Genomic DNA, 15,811 nt, shown 5'->3' on the forward strand with positions numbered 1-15,811 from the left:
GAGAGAGGAAAAAAAAAAAGAGTGAAATCCACCACACAGTGTCTTCATCTAGATTCAAAATGCATCTGTGTACCATGTTACCTAAAGCAGCTGTCTTTGCTGGAGCCATAGTATCTATCCATCAACCACACCAGCAGTTTCATGGTGACTCTTCCCCACCACAGTGCTACTTGTACTGAGCCTCACTTTTCTTTCTCACTGCACTGTATACATAAAGAGCATTTTTTTTCCTACTTCCTCATGGAGTTGCGGGGGGGGATCTGTTTATATATTGTCATTTGTGGTCATCTTGCTTTTTTTTCCTTAGAAAATATTGTATATATTCTGAGTATCACACATTACATATTTGATTCCATTCATTTCTTAGGCTTTGGGGTGAGCCTGTTAATCTGCGTGAACAGCATGATGCTTTGGAATTTTTTAATTCATTGGTGGATAGTTTAGATGAAGCTTTGAAAGCCTTGGGACATCCAGCTATGCTAAGTAAAGTCTTAGGAGGTTCCTTTGCCGATCAGAAGATTTGCCAGGGCTGCCCACATAGGTAAGTGCTGATTATATATTTAAAGTTGTACTGTTGGGCAGCCGTAGTGGTGCAGCGGTTTAGCACCGCCTGCAGCCTGGGGTGTGATCCTGGAGACCCAGGATCGAGTCCCACATTGGGCTCCTTGCATGGAGCCTGCTTCTCCCTCTGCCTGTGTCTCTGCCCCCCACCCCCCGTGTGTGTGTGTGTGTGTGTGTGTGTGTGTGTGTGTGTGTCTCTCATGAATAAATAAATAAAATCTTTAATAAAAATAAAGTTGTACTGTTTATTTACTTAACAAAAATAAAATATTTATTAGTAGTTATGTGCAAAAGTGGAGTATGCCACCAATTTAACTATATACCTGAGACTAAATGTATTATATATACTGTGCACACCTTACTGTTGTAGCTTTGGGTTTTGTGTGTGGTGGTGGTGGTGGTGGTGTTTCTGTAGACTTTCGTTTTTCTGGTTTTGAGGGTTTTGGTTTGGTTTCTCTTCATCAAGTAACTTTTGGTTCCTTTTACCTATGGTCATTCCTGGGGAAATCAAATGGCACTTTGCATATATATATATATATAGCTTATAGGCGTTACTCATAAACTTGTTCATTATCTTAGAATTAAAGTAATTAAAATATAAATACATTAAGCTTAGAAGATGACGGACATTGGAGCACCTGGGCTGCTCCGTTGGCTTAGTGTCTGCCTTCACTTAGGTCATGATTCCAGGGTCCTAGGTCTCAACCGCATGGGACTCCCTACTCAGTGGGGAGCCTGCTTCTCCCTCTCTGCCCAACCCCCCCCCTCGTGTTCTCTTTCTCTCAAATAAATAAATAAAATCTTTTAAATTAAAAAAATAAAGAATATGACAATGGGGTACTATTTCCTATAAAAATACTAGTTTTTAAAATAGCATTGATTTGGTCATTATCCTTTAAAGTATGTTTTCAACACAAAACATAGCAAGAGGTGACTGAACAAATTGTGCTTTTGACTTTAAAGGAAAATCAATCAAGGACTCTTACTGAAAATAGTTATATGATTACTGAAATTCTCTACTATTAAAAAAATTATATTCTCTACTAGTAGATACATGTTTATGCCTATTACATGGACGTTTTACTTTGGAACTTCTCTTGCATGTTACTGATTACTGTTGGTTTAAAATCACTTTTCACCAAAATATCACAGTTCTATAGTATTTTCTACAAGCCTGAACAGAATTATAGTCATGAGTTGTGTGTGTATATGGCTGATTGGAGTGCTTCATTTTTTATCAAGGGAAATGATTGGTTGAGAGATAATACTGTAAAAATGAGAAATTATGATGAGGTTAAACCATTCAGAACAAGACAGTGTAATTGTTCACATAGCCTAGACAATTTTTGGTCATTTAAGATCTTTTGCATTAGGTAGACAAAAAAAAAACTATCATTTTTAACTAAACTGTTTTTAATTACTAATAAAATAAGCCAACTTTTTGGTCATTTATTCTAATCAGTCCTTCTTGGTTTATTTTAGACATCTTTCAAAGTTATTTGGAAATTACTGCTTTTCTTTGCTAAAGTGAAAATATCCAGAGAGCATGATCATAAGTAAGATCCCGAAAGTTTATTTTTTTTTTAAGATTTTATTTATTCATGAGAGACAGAGAGGGGGTTGCAGAGACACATAGGCAGAGGGAGAAGCAGGCTCCCCAAGGGGAGCCCGACCTGGGACTCCATCCCAGGTCTCCAAGGATAATGCCCTGGGCTGAAGGTGGCGCTAAACCAATGAGCCACCCAGGCTGCCCAAGATCCCGAAAGTTTAATACTTTCTCCACAACTAAACTAATCTTGTGATATGCCAGAAGGTTACATAAAGAGAGTCCCAAGTCTGTTTTAGGGCATTATTTATCTAGATCAGCAGTTAGCAAGCTATGCACCATAGGTCAAATCCAGCCCTGCATCTGTTTTTATATAGTTGTATTGGAACATACTCACCTCTTTACCTACTCTCTGGCTGCTTTCCGTAGAACAGCAGAGTCATAGAGACCTCATTGCCCCCAAAAAACTTGTAATAGTTACTATCTGGCTTTTTACCGAAAGAATTTTGCTGGCTTTCTCATCTTTGAATGTCCCAATTTTAGGTGAAGTCGTTAAGTTCTGACTTCGGATTGTTACCTGATCAGAGTAGCAGTATGCTTAATACCTACTTCATATTCCATTCATGCCACTTACAAATACCTTTTTCCCCATAACTAAACTGAAAAGCCTCAAATATGAGGGACTGTGTTCAACGTTGACTATCCCAGAGTACTTTTACACATAGAAGGCACTATGAATATATTTGTTGAATGAATAAATTTGATGGTTGAAAGTGTATTCCCCATATCTAGTGTTCTGAGTTTATGAATACATCTCATCAGGAATCTGACATTTCCCTTGGTAGAAAATTGCCGGAAGATGGGATTCTGGCTCCTACTCAGATGGTTTATCTCCTTTTGATTGGTTTGTTCAAACTTGTGCTTGTATTAAGGTTTCCATTACAGAAAAGAAGGACCATTTAAAAATTCAGCCTGCTAATAGTTTAAAATATGCTTTTCAGAGGTTGATGAATTCATGCTTTGGTCTTGGCATAAATTACTGCCTAAATAGGTGACAGTGGAAGCAGCACGGTAGACTGTAAAGAGCTTAAGCCATGAAGCAAGACAGACCTGGCTTCAAAACCCCATTTCAGGGATCCCTGGGTGGCGCAGCGGTTTGGCGCCTGCCTTTGGCCCAGGGCGCGATCCTGGAGACCCGGGATCGAATCCCACGTCGGGCTCCCGGTGCATGGAGCCTGCTTCTCCCTCTGCCTGTGTCTCTGCCTCTCTCTCTCTCTCTCTGTGACTATCATAAATAAAAATAAAAATTGAAAAAAAAAAAAAAAAAAAAACCATTTCACCTAGTTAATCTTGACCAAATTAACCCTTCCAAACCCCAGTACCCTTGTCTCTGGAGTAGAGGTGGTGATATTTCTCTAGCAGGTTTGTCATGAAGTCAGAGAACCTGGTGTATTTATGGGGTGTAAACAACCGAATGGGGATCCCTGGGTGGCGCAGTGTTTAGTGCCTGCCTTTGGCCCAGGGCACGATCCTGGAGACAGGGATCGAGTCCCACGTCGGGCTCCCTGCATGGAGCCTGCTTCTCCCTCTGCCTGTGTCTCTGCCTCCCTCTCTCTCTCTCTCTCTCTCTCTCTCTCTATCTATCATGAATAAATAAATAAAACTTTTAAACAACCGAATGTATTGCCCATCGCTAGGTAGGTGGCCCATAAATGTGTCGTTTATTGGTAACATTCTATGACTTAAGGGTTTCATGTTATAATTACTGCAAATGTAGTTTTCATTAAGTCTATAAGAATGTTTAGAAAAATAATTAATCCTCCTTATTTCTTAATATCTTTAGATACGAGTGTGAAGAATCTTTTACGACTTTGAATGTAGACATTAGAAACCACCAAAATCTTCTTGATTCTTTGGAACAGTATGTCAAAGGAGATTTATTAGAAGGTGCAAATGCGTATCATTGTGAAAAATGCAATAAAAAGGTATGAATTGTCCAGGTTTTTAAAATAATTATGGTTACATTTAATGGATTTGAGAATTGATTGGTTTTGTTCTCAAAGTTCACCCTCTTTTTATTCCCTACCCTGTTTTGTTATATTGGTAGCAGAAGGTTGTTAAGATAACTGATACAACACTTTTTCAGGGAAGAAGATTGAAAGAAAGTAGTGCCAGCAGGGCTAGGGAAACAGGTAAATAAGAGTGACCATTTTAGAAGTCATAATAGTTTAATAACTTCGATGGATTCAACAGCAATTTGGTTGGGTTGGACACAGACCCTTTCCATCCATACCCAACCAAACTACTATTGAACCCATCAAAGCTATAGCGCTGTCAGGAAAACATTTCTCCTGTCATGTCCAGAATTGCTTGTAAGGACCAGGAAGTTCACTAAAACCTTCATTACTTGATTTGGTTGCATAAGATTTCTTCTACCACCTGTGTTTTTAAACCACTGGGTTCAGATTTTTAGGCCCAATTGATCAAGTTTTATCTCTGGGATCTCTTAGGAGAGACCGTTTACACGGATGGACAGTAAATAACGTGTATCTTCTGGGCTCCCAAACTCTCTCACCTCCAAGTCACCTGTATCGTTTTGACATTTACACACCACCTAAAGAGGTGTTAAAGTCTAGAGGGGTGAGATGTGAGCTATAAAGCCCAACTGCCTGCCATCCACAGTTCTGAGACATGAGGCAAGTGACTCGATCTCTGCTGCTCCTGCTCCTCCTCATTACCACTCAGTAGCTCCTGCCTGGTGGCTTATGAGGATTAAATATGTTACTACTTGGGCAGTGGTTAACATATTACTTGGCACCTAATGGCCCAGTAAATAAGCTGCTACTGTGTATCTTCAGTTTACTCATAACAGAGCACACCTTCATTAGAATAACAGTAAACATGAAACAAGTAACAATGGTTAGATAGCACAGACAATATAGAATCCAGGCAATGAGTAATGTCTGTGTCACTAATTTCTGCAGTTTTTAACAAGTGGCATCCACTATTTCCATATTAATAGTTTTAGCATTTTTTAAATGCCCACTGTGACAGACTTACCTTGATTATTATGTTCATTGCCGTGTGTTTGTTTACACTTGTAACCTCCAATTAGTCTTCACGAGAATTTAATAATACAGTTTTATAGTTTGTTTTGTGCAGTGGATTATAAAAGAACATCTAGTAACTTGCTCTGTTTGTTTTAGGTTGATACTGTAAAGCGCTTGCTAATTAAAAAATTACCTCCTGTTCTTGCTATCCAACTGAAACGATTTGACTATGACTGGGAAAGAGAATGTGCAATCAAATTCAATGATTATTTTGAATTTCCTCGAGAGCTGGACATGGAACCTTACACAGTCGCAGGTGTTGCAAAGCTAGAAGGAGATAACGTAAACCCAGAGAGTCAGTTGATACAGCAGAATGAGCAGTCTGAAAGTGAGACAGCAGGAAGCACAAAATACAGACTTGTGGGTGTGCTGGTACACAGTGGCCAAGCAAGCGGGGGACATTATTATTCTTATATCATTCAGAGGAATGGTGGAGATGGTGAGAGAAATCGCTGGTATAAATTTGATGATGGAGATGTAACAGAGTGTAAAATGGATGACGACGAAGAAATGAAAAACCAGTGTTTTGGTGGAGAGTACATGGGAGAGGTGTTTGATCACATGATGAAGCGCATGTCATACAGGCGCCAGAAAAGGTGGTGGAATGCTTACATACTTTTTTACGAACGACTGGATACCATAGACCAGAGTGATGAATTGATAAGATATATATCAGAGCTTGCTATCACCACAAGACCCCATCAGATTATTATGCCATCGGCCATTGAGAGAAGTGTACGGAAACAGAACGTGCAATTCATGCATAACCGAATGCAGTACAGTTTGGAATATTTTCAGTTTATGAAAAAACTGCTTACATGTAATGGTGTTTACTTAAATCCTCCACCAGGTAAGTATCAAGAATTTATCTTAGGAATGAAGCATAACTCTTACTTTACTTATAGGATTTCTTAGCAAGTATCAAAATGTTTGTGTTTTTACTTTAAGCTGTTTTTGTTTCTTTTGGTTTTTTGTTTTTAAAGATTTTATTTATTCATAAGAGATATACAGAGAGAGAAAGAGGCACAGGCAGAGGGAGAAGCAGGCTCCATGCAGGGAACCCGACGTGGGACTCGATCCTGGGTCTCCAGGATCAGGCCCTGTGCTGAAGGCGGCGCTAAACCGCTGAGCCACCGGGGCTGCCCAGCTGTTTTTAAGCCATGTTTCAGATGACTGTTACCTTTGAGCAGTATATATTCTCTTGCTATTTGAAAACAGAGGAGGTTTTATTTATTAAAACCATTTGGTTTTGACTCAAGCATTAGTTTGAAACGTGCTTCACTGAACTAAGAATTATTTCAAAAGTTAGCCGGGTTTGGGGGGGTGGGGGCACAGTTAGCAAAGTTCAGAACATTTGGGAATCAGTGGAAATGCAGACTTGTTTGAAAATGGAGCTTAGACATAGAAATTCGTTTGACACTTTTTTTTTTTTTTAATATATCTCCATTTTTTTTATAGGGCAAGATCACCTGTTGCCTGAAGCAGAAGAAATCACTATGATTAGTATTCAGCTTGCTGCTAGGTTCCTTTTTACTACAGGATTTCACACCAAGAAAATAGTCCGTGGCTCTGCCAGTGATTGGTACGTTTCTTTTGGTTTTCATTCCTATTATAGTAGCATTTAGTTTGGTTCCTTAATAAAAGTGTCCTAAGTTGGGACTCCTGGGTGGCTTAGCAGTTGAGCATCTTCCTTCAGCTCAGGGCGTGATCCTGGGATCCAGGATCGAGTACACATCAGGCTCCTAGCAGGAAGTCTGCTTCTCTCACTGCCTGTGTCTCTGCCTCTGTGTGTGTGTGTGTGTGTGTGTCCCTTGTGAATAAATAAATAATCTTTTTTTTTTTTTTAAAGTGTCCTTAAGTATCAAAGTTGTGAACGTACAGAGGCCATTATAATACTTTTATTGAACAATTTTTATGTACTCATCCAGTGGGAAGATGTTAAGGGAAGATTAAGTTAGGGATTATTTTGTCATCAAATCTAGGAAGAGTTTGGTGTAATGGATTTGTAGAGGACTGGATAAACTTTCATCTCTGTTGTCACTCTGTGAGAAGATACCGAGTTGTAGTAGTCATCTGTCCTTTTAACACTGGTACTAAAAGCAACCATGGCTGATTCTCTCCTTCCAGTAGTAAACGGTGTTTGATTTTTATTTGGTTCATAGAGACCCATATCTGTACTATATACAAAACATATCATTGAATTGACATTCATAGATATTGTTTTGTTTTCTCTTAGGTATGATGCATTGTGTATTCTCCTTCGTCACAGCAAGAATGTACGTTTTTGGTTTGCCCACAATGTCCTTTTTAATGTTTCCAATCGCTTCTCTGAATACCTTCTAGAGTGCCCCAGTGCAGAAGTGAGGGGTGCATTTGCAAAACTTATAGTTTTTATTGCACATTTTTCCTTGCAAGATGGGCCATGTCCTTCACCTTTTGCATCTCCTGGACCTTCTAGTCAGGTAATTTTCCTGGTTTTCTTTCTAATGATTAAATGCTTACAGATCGCTTTCCTGAAAGTTTGAGTCAGCAAATATATGTGCATCTGTTTGATATGTGTGTGTATGCACACACCCCACGCCATCTGATATCTAGGAGTTTAGTAAAAGTATTTCACAGCAATGAATAGCAATTATTGGCGCTTTAAAAGCAACAGAATTTTCTGTGTTCGTTTAGTTACAAGCGGTGGCTTAATTGTACACATTGTTATGTAGATTATAAAGTTTTTGTGTAATGGACCTCCATTTATTAAAAATTAAAATATCATGAAGGCTCTAGATAAAATCTACCTCAGATCTTCATTTCCTAAGATGCAACCCTTTTTAATCATTTCTTTTGTGATTAGTCCTTCCAGAAATTTCTGCCTGTATTTGTGTTTGCGCTTTTTATGCAAATAGAATTATATTGTCCTATATCTTGTCACTGAAATGAAAAATAGCCAGTGCTTTATCCTTTACAGGCTTACGACAACTTAAGCCTGAGCGATCACCTACTAAGGGCAGTTCTCAATCTCTTGAGAAGGGAAGTTTCAGAGCATGGGCGTCATTTACAGCAGTATTTCAATCTGTTTGTAATGTATGCCAATTTAGGTAAGAATTTAAGTTATTCTAAATCTGTTTTAATGTATTCTATTAAGTGGCAAAGTCCTTTAGTCTAATGATGAGACATTTTTCAGTGCACTTTTCACCTTGTACTTTATAGTTCTTTTTGCATATCTCTGCAGTAGACACAGGCCAGAATCTGTCCTTTTTTAGAGAGCGAGGAAGTGGTGGGGGAAGGGCAGAGGGAGAGAGAATCTTAAGCAGGCTTCACTCTCAGCCTGGGGCCTGGCATTGGGCTTGATCTCACTACCCCGAGATCATGACCTGAGCCAAAAATCAAGAGTTGAACACTTAACCAACTGAGCCACCCAGGCATCCTCCGAATCTGTGTCTTGGGCAGCCCTGGTGGCTCAGTGGTTTAGTGCCGCCTTTAGCCCAGGGTGTGATTCTGGAGACCTGGGATCGAGTCCCACATCAGGCTCCTTGCATGGAGCCTGCTTCTCTCTGTGCCTGTGTCTCTGCCCCTCTCTCTCTCTGTATGTGTCTCATGAATAAATAAATAAAATCTTCATTCATGAGAGACAGACAGAGAGAGAGAGGCAGAGGGAGTAGCAGGCTCCATGCAGGGAGCATGGACGTGTGGGACTCGATCCCGGGTCTCCAGGATCACACCCTAGGCTGAAGGCGGCGCTAAACCGCTGCGCCACTGAGGCTGCCCAGAATCTGTGTCTTAATCATACTTTTATCTCCTAAAGCGGTGGTGCCAGACCTGTCTGGATATGAAAATACTGATTCCTAGGCCCCATACCACACCAACTTAAGTAGAATTCTCAGAGCTATCACAAGGAATCCACATTTTCGAAAACTCCCCAGATGGTTGATACTCACCCAAGTTGAGTGACGTGGTGAGTCCTTGAGTAAAGGACTTGGTCTGAACATAAATTTTTGTTGGAGTAAACTGAATTAAAATTACATATAATATAAATATTGAATTACCCTATTATTTGTTACTGCCTCTGCTTAATAACTTACTTTCTCAAAGTAATCTAACATTGCCTGATCAGTGATCCCAGAATACTTCACTTAAAAGTATATTGTTATGCTATCTTCTACTTACTCTGTTGGTTTTGATTGTATTCAAATTTTTGTGTTGCTCCCCAGTGAGATGGCAAAGATCAGAAGTTTTCACACAATGACACTCAGTAAATGTTTTTTAAATGAAAAAGATGTACAATTAGGAATATTATGAAAAATCCATCCATTATCTTTTAGTGTTTGTTCATTGGCTTTGTATGGGGTGGTAAATTTCATATGATTAAGAATATAAACGTTTGTTTGTTTTATTTAAGTAATCTCTATGCCCAACCTAGGGCTCAAACTCACAACTCTGAGATCAAGAGTCGCATGCTCTTTGAACTGGGCCAGCCAGGCAACCCTAAATTTATAAAAATTTCTTATCAATCAGGTGCTCATGCACTGTTTCCAAAATGATTAATTTATTGACATGCCATTTAAAATCTTACTAATATTTCGCCAGATTGGAAACTGATTCAAAGACTTAGCAGATAATAACTTCTTTAAAAATTTTTGGGATGCCTGGATGGCTCAGCGGTTGAGCATCTGCCTTCGGCTCAGAGTGTGATCCCGGAGTTCCGGGATTGAGTCCCACCCACATTGGGCTTCCTGCATGGAGCCTGCTTCTCCCTCTACCTGTGTCTCTGCCTCTCTCTGTGTGTGTCTCTTATGAATAAATAAATAAAATCTTGGGATCCCTGGGTGGCGCAGCGGTTTAGCACCTGTCTTTGGCCCAGGGCGCGATCCTGGAGACCCAGGATTGAATCCCACATCGGGCTCCCGGTGCATGGAGCCTGCTTCTCCCTCTGCCTGTGTCTCTGCCTCTCTCTCTCTCTCTCTCTCTGTGACTATCATAAATAAATAAGAATTAAAAAAAAAAATCTTAAAAAAAGAAAAAACTTAGAAATACCAAATTTAGGAATTCATAAAAATCCTATTCTGTTCAGCTTTCTTTTTAGATATAGCCTATTCACAAAGCATACATCATTGGTCTGTAATATAATCTAATTAAGATCTCCCTGCTAAAAGCAAGTACAGATTCATAAACTTTAATATGAAATCTTCAAACCACATATGCTTTGGTGTTCAGGATTGTTTAGATTTAAGAAAGGTAAGGCAATGTATATACTATGTAATATCCCTATAGCAGGGTCCAAGACAGCACCTTATTATCATACACATTAATATTTCCACAGTAAAGCATGAGTAGTCACTCTGAAAGAGGGGATAAAGACTAAAATAGCCTCTTGTCAGTTCAGGCCAGCTTTTCCCACAAAGCATGTTTTGACACCAACTTTAGGAAAGAAGTTTGTATTTATTATAAGTGCTTTTTGAATCTCAGGATTTCAGATAAGGGATTGTGGGCATTTATTTTTATTTTTTATTTTTAAAGATTTACTTATTTATTCAGAGATTGAGAGGCAGAGACACAGGCAGAGGGAGAAGCAGGCTCCATGCAGAGAGCCCGATGTGGGACTCGATCCCGGCACTCCAGGATCATGCGCTGGGTGTAGGCGGCACTAAACTGCTGCGCCACCGGGGCTGCCCGTGGGCTTGTATTTATTATACTTCTTGGAATATGACAATATAAAGGATAGTCTATCGTCTAATGGGGTATAAAAGCAAATGAAAAGGTAACTGCCAGAGCACCTAGATGTCTCAATTTAGGTTTAGTGATTGGATATTAAGGAGAGGGGAACACAGAAGAGATGTTAAATGATGCCCAAGATTCAACCGAGCAGATAGCAGTGCCATGTACCAAGAGGGAAGAACACTGATAGGGGAGTAAAATGAGTTCAGTTTGGGCAAATTGAGTGTGAGCCTGTTGGGCACCCAAATAGTGATGTTCAGTATTCAGTAGAATACTTAATATATTTGTCTGGAAATATTTTGGAATCATTTGGACAAAAATACCTGGAACTTGAAGCCATTAGAGTGGGTTTGATTGTCCAGGAAAAGCATGCAGATAGTCTGGTGTGGGAACTTTGAGGAGCAACCATTTTTCAGAGACAGAGGAAGGAGGACTCACAAACGAGACCAAGGAGAAGAGGTTGAAAGAAGAGAGGAATCCAAGAAGGAGAGGAAGCAGTTATGGTTTAGTACTGTTCTTTAGCTTTACCCCGGGAAAGTGGGCAGAAACCAAACTGACATGGGCTCAGAGTGGGAAAATAAGAAAATTGAGATGCCACCTACTTTTTAGGCATGGTTTCTTTTCTTTTTTTCTTTCCTTTCTCTCTCTCTCTCTCTCTCTCTCTCTCTCCCTCCCTCCCTCCCTCCCCCTCTCTCAGCACAAGCAAGGGATAGCAGCAGGGAGAGGAAGAAGCAAGCTCCCTGCAGAGCAGGGAGCCCAAGGCAGCCACTTTACCAACTGAGCCACTCAGATGCCTCTAGGCATGGTTTTCAAGTAGCTTAGTTGTAGAAGAAAATAAAGAGGCAGTGTATACAAGCATTCTTAATTCTCAGAGTTTTCATCATCCTCCCTTATGATGAGGATTGCAGTCTAGGCTAGTCCCCCAGACTCAAACCATAGAAAGTGTTCATTTTCTTTCTTTTTTTTCCTTTAATTTTTTTTATTGGAGTTCAATTTGCCAACATACAGCATAATACCCGGTGCTCATGCTGTCAAGTAAGTGTTGATTTCCTTGATGCCTGGTTTGACTGGAATATCATAGGCTTATAAAAACTTCAACCCGGGCAGCCCCTGTGGCGCAGCGGTTTAGCACCGCCTACAGCCCAAGGTGTGATCCTGGAGGCCCAGGATCTAGTCCCACGTCGGGCTCCCTGCATGGGCCTGCTTATCCTTCTGCCTGTGTCTCGGCATCTCTCTCTCTCTCTCTCTCTCTCTCTGTCTCTCATAAATAAATAAAATGTTTTTAAAAAATAAAAAAATAAAAACTTCACCCCAATTATACCATGTAGATTTTCTGTTCTCGTCAAATCATTCTAAATGCTAAATAAGAGTGGTTTTCTGATTCGAAAACTTACAGAAAAAATATTTTAGATAACTGCTTTATTATGAATCCCTTCATCATCCTAATTTTTTTCTCTTTTGTATTCTTCTTCATTGTAGGTGTGGCAGAGAAGACACAGCTTTTGAAATTGAATGTGCCTGCTACCTTTATGCTTGTGTCTTTAGATGAAGGTCCAGGTCCTCCAATCAAATATCAGTATGCTGAATTAGGCAAATTGTACTCTGTTGTGTCACAGCTGATCCGCTGTTGCAATGTCTCTTCAAGAATGCAGTCTTCAATCAATGGTAAAGTCAAATGCTCACTCCTTTACATTGATTTTAAAATACTGCTGAACATACATAGTATCCAGTTAAAAGTAATTCTGAAGATGCTTAAATGTTTAAAAAAAAAAAAGTCTGACAGTCTGTGCTTTGGAATATTTTAATAATATTTTGGGTTCTACACCTTTATCACATGTTTAAAGGGGATCTTTTTTTCCTCTCTACTTGTTATGAGGTTGATACTTTATTTATGAAATAGTTTAAGAATTAACCTTTTAAGTTAAGTTTGCATTTTATCATCTTTGATCATTTTCATATCTAATATTACTTTCTTAGTTTCTTCATAGTACTTAGGAATATTGATTTTAAATGTTATTTTTTTAAAATCCAAAACTCCTAAGCTGTTTTCTGTGGTGAAGGCTGTATTATTTTATTGTGGAGAAGCCTATTAGTTTTTCATTGATGACAAATCTGTATTCTAGGTAATCCTCCTCTTCCCAATCCTTTTGGTGATCCTAATTTATCACAACCTATAATGCCAATTCAGCAGAATGTGGCAGACATTTTATTTGTGAGAACAAGTTATGTGAAGAAAATCATTGAGGACTGCAGTAACTCAGAGGAAACTGTCAAACTGCTTCGCTTTTGCTGCTGGGAGAATCCTCAGTTCTCATCTACTGTCCTCAGTGAACTTCTCTGGCAGGTTAAAGGACAATAAACATTCGTATGCCTCTCTGATTTGATTTATTACTCCTTTAAATAAGTTTTTCACCATGTCTTTCCTATTTTTAGGTTGCATATTCCTACACCTATGAACTCCGGCCCTATTTGGATCTGCTTTTGCAAATCTTACTGATTGAAGATTCCTGGCAGACTCACAGGTAGATCCTCCTTCTTAGTTGACCAACTTTTAAACTAAAAACTGCCAATCTGCTTTTTTTTTGGGGGGGGGGGGTGGGGGAAGGGGTTTAACCTCCTGGAGATCTAATAAAGGTTTTACATTAAAACAAAAGCTTGGGCAGCCCCGGTGGCGCCGCCTGCAGCCTAGGGCGTGATCCTGGAGACCCTGGATTGAGTCCCACATCAGGTTCTCTGTATGATGCCTGCTTCTCCCTCTGCGCCCCCCCCCCCCCCCCCCCCCGTCTCTATGAATAAATAAAATCTTTTTTAAAAAAAATAAAACAAAAGCTTAAGAATGAATAAAAAGGGGGCACCTGGGTGGCTCAGTCAGTTAAGCATCCATCTCTTGGTTTTGGCTCTGGTCATGATCTCAGGGTCCTGAGATTGAGTCTCAAATCAGGCTCTGCGCTCTGCATGGAGTCTGCTTGAGATTTTCTGTGCCCTCCTGCTTGTGTTCTCTCTCCCTCCCCCCTCTCTTTTTCAAAATAAATAAATGTAATCTTTATAAAAATAAAATGAATAAAAAGTTCCTTCTTCCCTCACTTGATTTCACTTTTTATTCTTTCACTGCCCATTTGCATACTTACTACTAGATTTGGATTTTTTAATTAAGGAAAACTAATAGAAAATAAATAAAACATATAAAAATAATAATTAAGGAAAACTAGCATAGACTTTTGGTAAATACCTTAATTTCATTGATATGCTAGGGTTATTTTAGGATTAGATTACAGTAGTTTTAGAATGAGTCCTATAAGGTCACATTTCATTATATAAAAATAGTCCTTAGGTAAGTAAGTACAGTCAGTTCCCATTATTCATGGAACTTATTTTCTATAAAGTCACTGTGAATACTGAAGGAGGGAATGCAAAGGCATTATTCCCAGGGGAAATACGAGATTAGGTTCCTGCAAGCTTCTGGTTAGGTTTTTGTTGACTAGTCTATACATAAATGTGTGTTTCTTTTTAAAGACCCCTTAACATACATTGCTGACTTGTTAACAGTGACCTCCCAATAACCTGTGTCTGATAAAGTAACAAAATATTTTCTCTGCAAAGCCTTTTTGAGCTTAGGAATACTAGGTACTTCAGAACTACACATTTGAGGGGGTGTCATTTTAAACCATGAGATCAACAAAACGTACAAACATGTGGGAAAGGTGTCACTAAACAGCAAAAAGGACACTCCTGTACAATATAAAGTGCCACTTTGTTCTGATTTAGCTGGTAACATACATGTTCGGTGACTCCAATTTTTTTTTTTTTTTTTTTTGCCACCTAGCACATGACCACAAAAGCACCATGCTATTTTTTACCATTACAAATAAAGTTTACCAAGTAGGAAAAACCACAAATACAAAATCTGTGAATAATGAACATCAGCTTTAGTTTTTCAGTATATGAGAATTTGAGTGCAGTTTTTCTCTTTAAACTGAGGTTATCCAGCATAACTATCCTTCAGACTTCATCTATTATCTTTTAATACCTAAAATTATATAGATGGTGAAGTATGTAATTAGCTGACAACTCTGCCAGATTTTATAACTTCCCTCCCCATATGGATGATAGTATAATACTTGATTTTCGGAAACAGTTCAAAATTCATATATTCTGTCAGTAGTTAAAACAGCAACTTGAAGACAAGTTCTGTAACGACAAAATGCTTTAAGAAGATTCATAGGAGCACCTGGGTGGCTCAGTCGGTTAAGCATCTGCCTTCAGCTCAGGTTATGATCCCAGTGTCCTAGGATCTAGCCCCTGGATTCCCTGCTCAGCTGGGAGTCTGCTTCTCCCTCTGCCTCTTCCCCCTTGCTCTTGCTCTCGTTCTCACTCACTCACTCTCTCAAATAAATAAAGTATTTTTAAAAAAGAACTTAAAATTTTGAGTCTTAGTGGGGATTGCAAATGCCAGAATTCGTGAATTAATATTTCCAAGTTATCTCTGAAATTACCATCATAGATTTAAGTTGTGTTGTTCTAAAAATAGTTATTAAACCAAAAATCAGTTTTCATGACACAAGAAATTGAGTAGTTCCAAAACTATAGCCATATATTTTGAACACCATCCAGTACCCTTCTCAGTATGATTATAGAATTTTTGAAACTTTTTTAAGGGATGCCTGGTTGGCTCAGCGGTTAAGTATCTGCCTTCGGCTCAGGGAGAGAGCCCTGGGTCCTGGGATTGAGTCCCAATCGGGCTCCCTGCTTGGAGCCTGATTCTCCCTCTAACTGTGTCTCTGCCTCACTCCTCCCTCCCTCCCCTCTCCCTCCCCCCCTCTCTCTCTCATAAAGAAATAAAAATCTTTAAAAAAAAAAAAAGAAGAAGAAGAAAAACTTTTCTTAAGAG

At 39.2% G+C, this 15,811-nt stretch overlaps 1 protein-coding gene across 6 annotated transcripts in view; it reads left to right on the forward strand.

Moving 5' to 3' along the window:
• USP9X (ubiquitin specific peptidase 9 X-linked) overlaps positions 1 to 15,811 on the forward strand; it is a 485,115-nt gene that overhangs the window by 457,984 nt on the left and 11,320 nt on the right. For all 6 annotated transcript variants that reach the window (XM_049107421.1, XM_049107422.1, XM_025468828.3 and 3 more), the window contains 9 exons: positions 368 to 541; positions 3,951 to 4,092; positions 5,314 to 6,067; positions 6,676 to 6,799; positions 7,454 to 7,679; positions 8,177 to 8,306; positions 12,403 to 12,588; positions 13,047 to 13,267; positions 13,357 to 13,445. In XM_049107421.1, the coding sequence (XP_048963378.1) occupies positions 368 to 541; positions 3,951 to 4,092; positions 5,314 to 6,067; positions 6,676 to 6,799; positions 7,454 to 7,679; positions 8,177 to 8,306; positions 12,403 to 12,588; positions 13,047 to 13,267; positions 13,357 to 13,445 (2,046 nt within the window). The remainder of the gene's footprint in view (positions 1 to 367; positions 542 to 3,950; positions 4,093 to 5,313; positions 6,068 to 6,675; positions 6,800 to 7,453; positions 7,680 to 8,176; positions 8,307 to 12,402; positions 12,589 to 13,046; positions 13,268 to 13,356; positions 13,446 to 15,811) is intronic.

Source organism: Canis lupus, chromosome X (genome assembly GCF_003254725.2).
Source record: "Canis lupus dingo isolate Sandy chromosome X, ASM325472v2, whole genome shotgun sequence".
Lineage (NCBI taxonomy): Eukaryota > Metazoa > Chordata > Mammalia > Carnivora > Canidae > Canis > Canis lupus.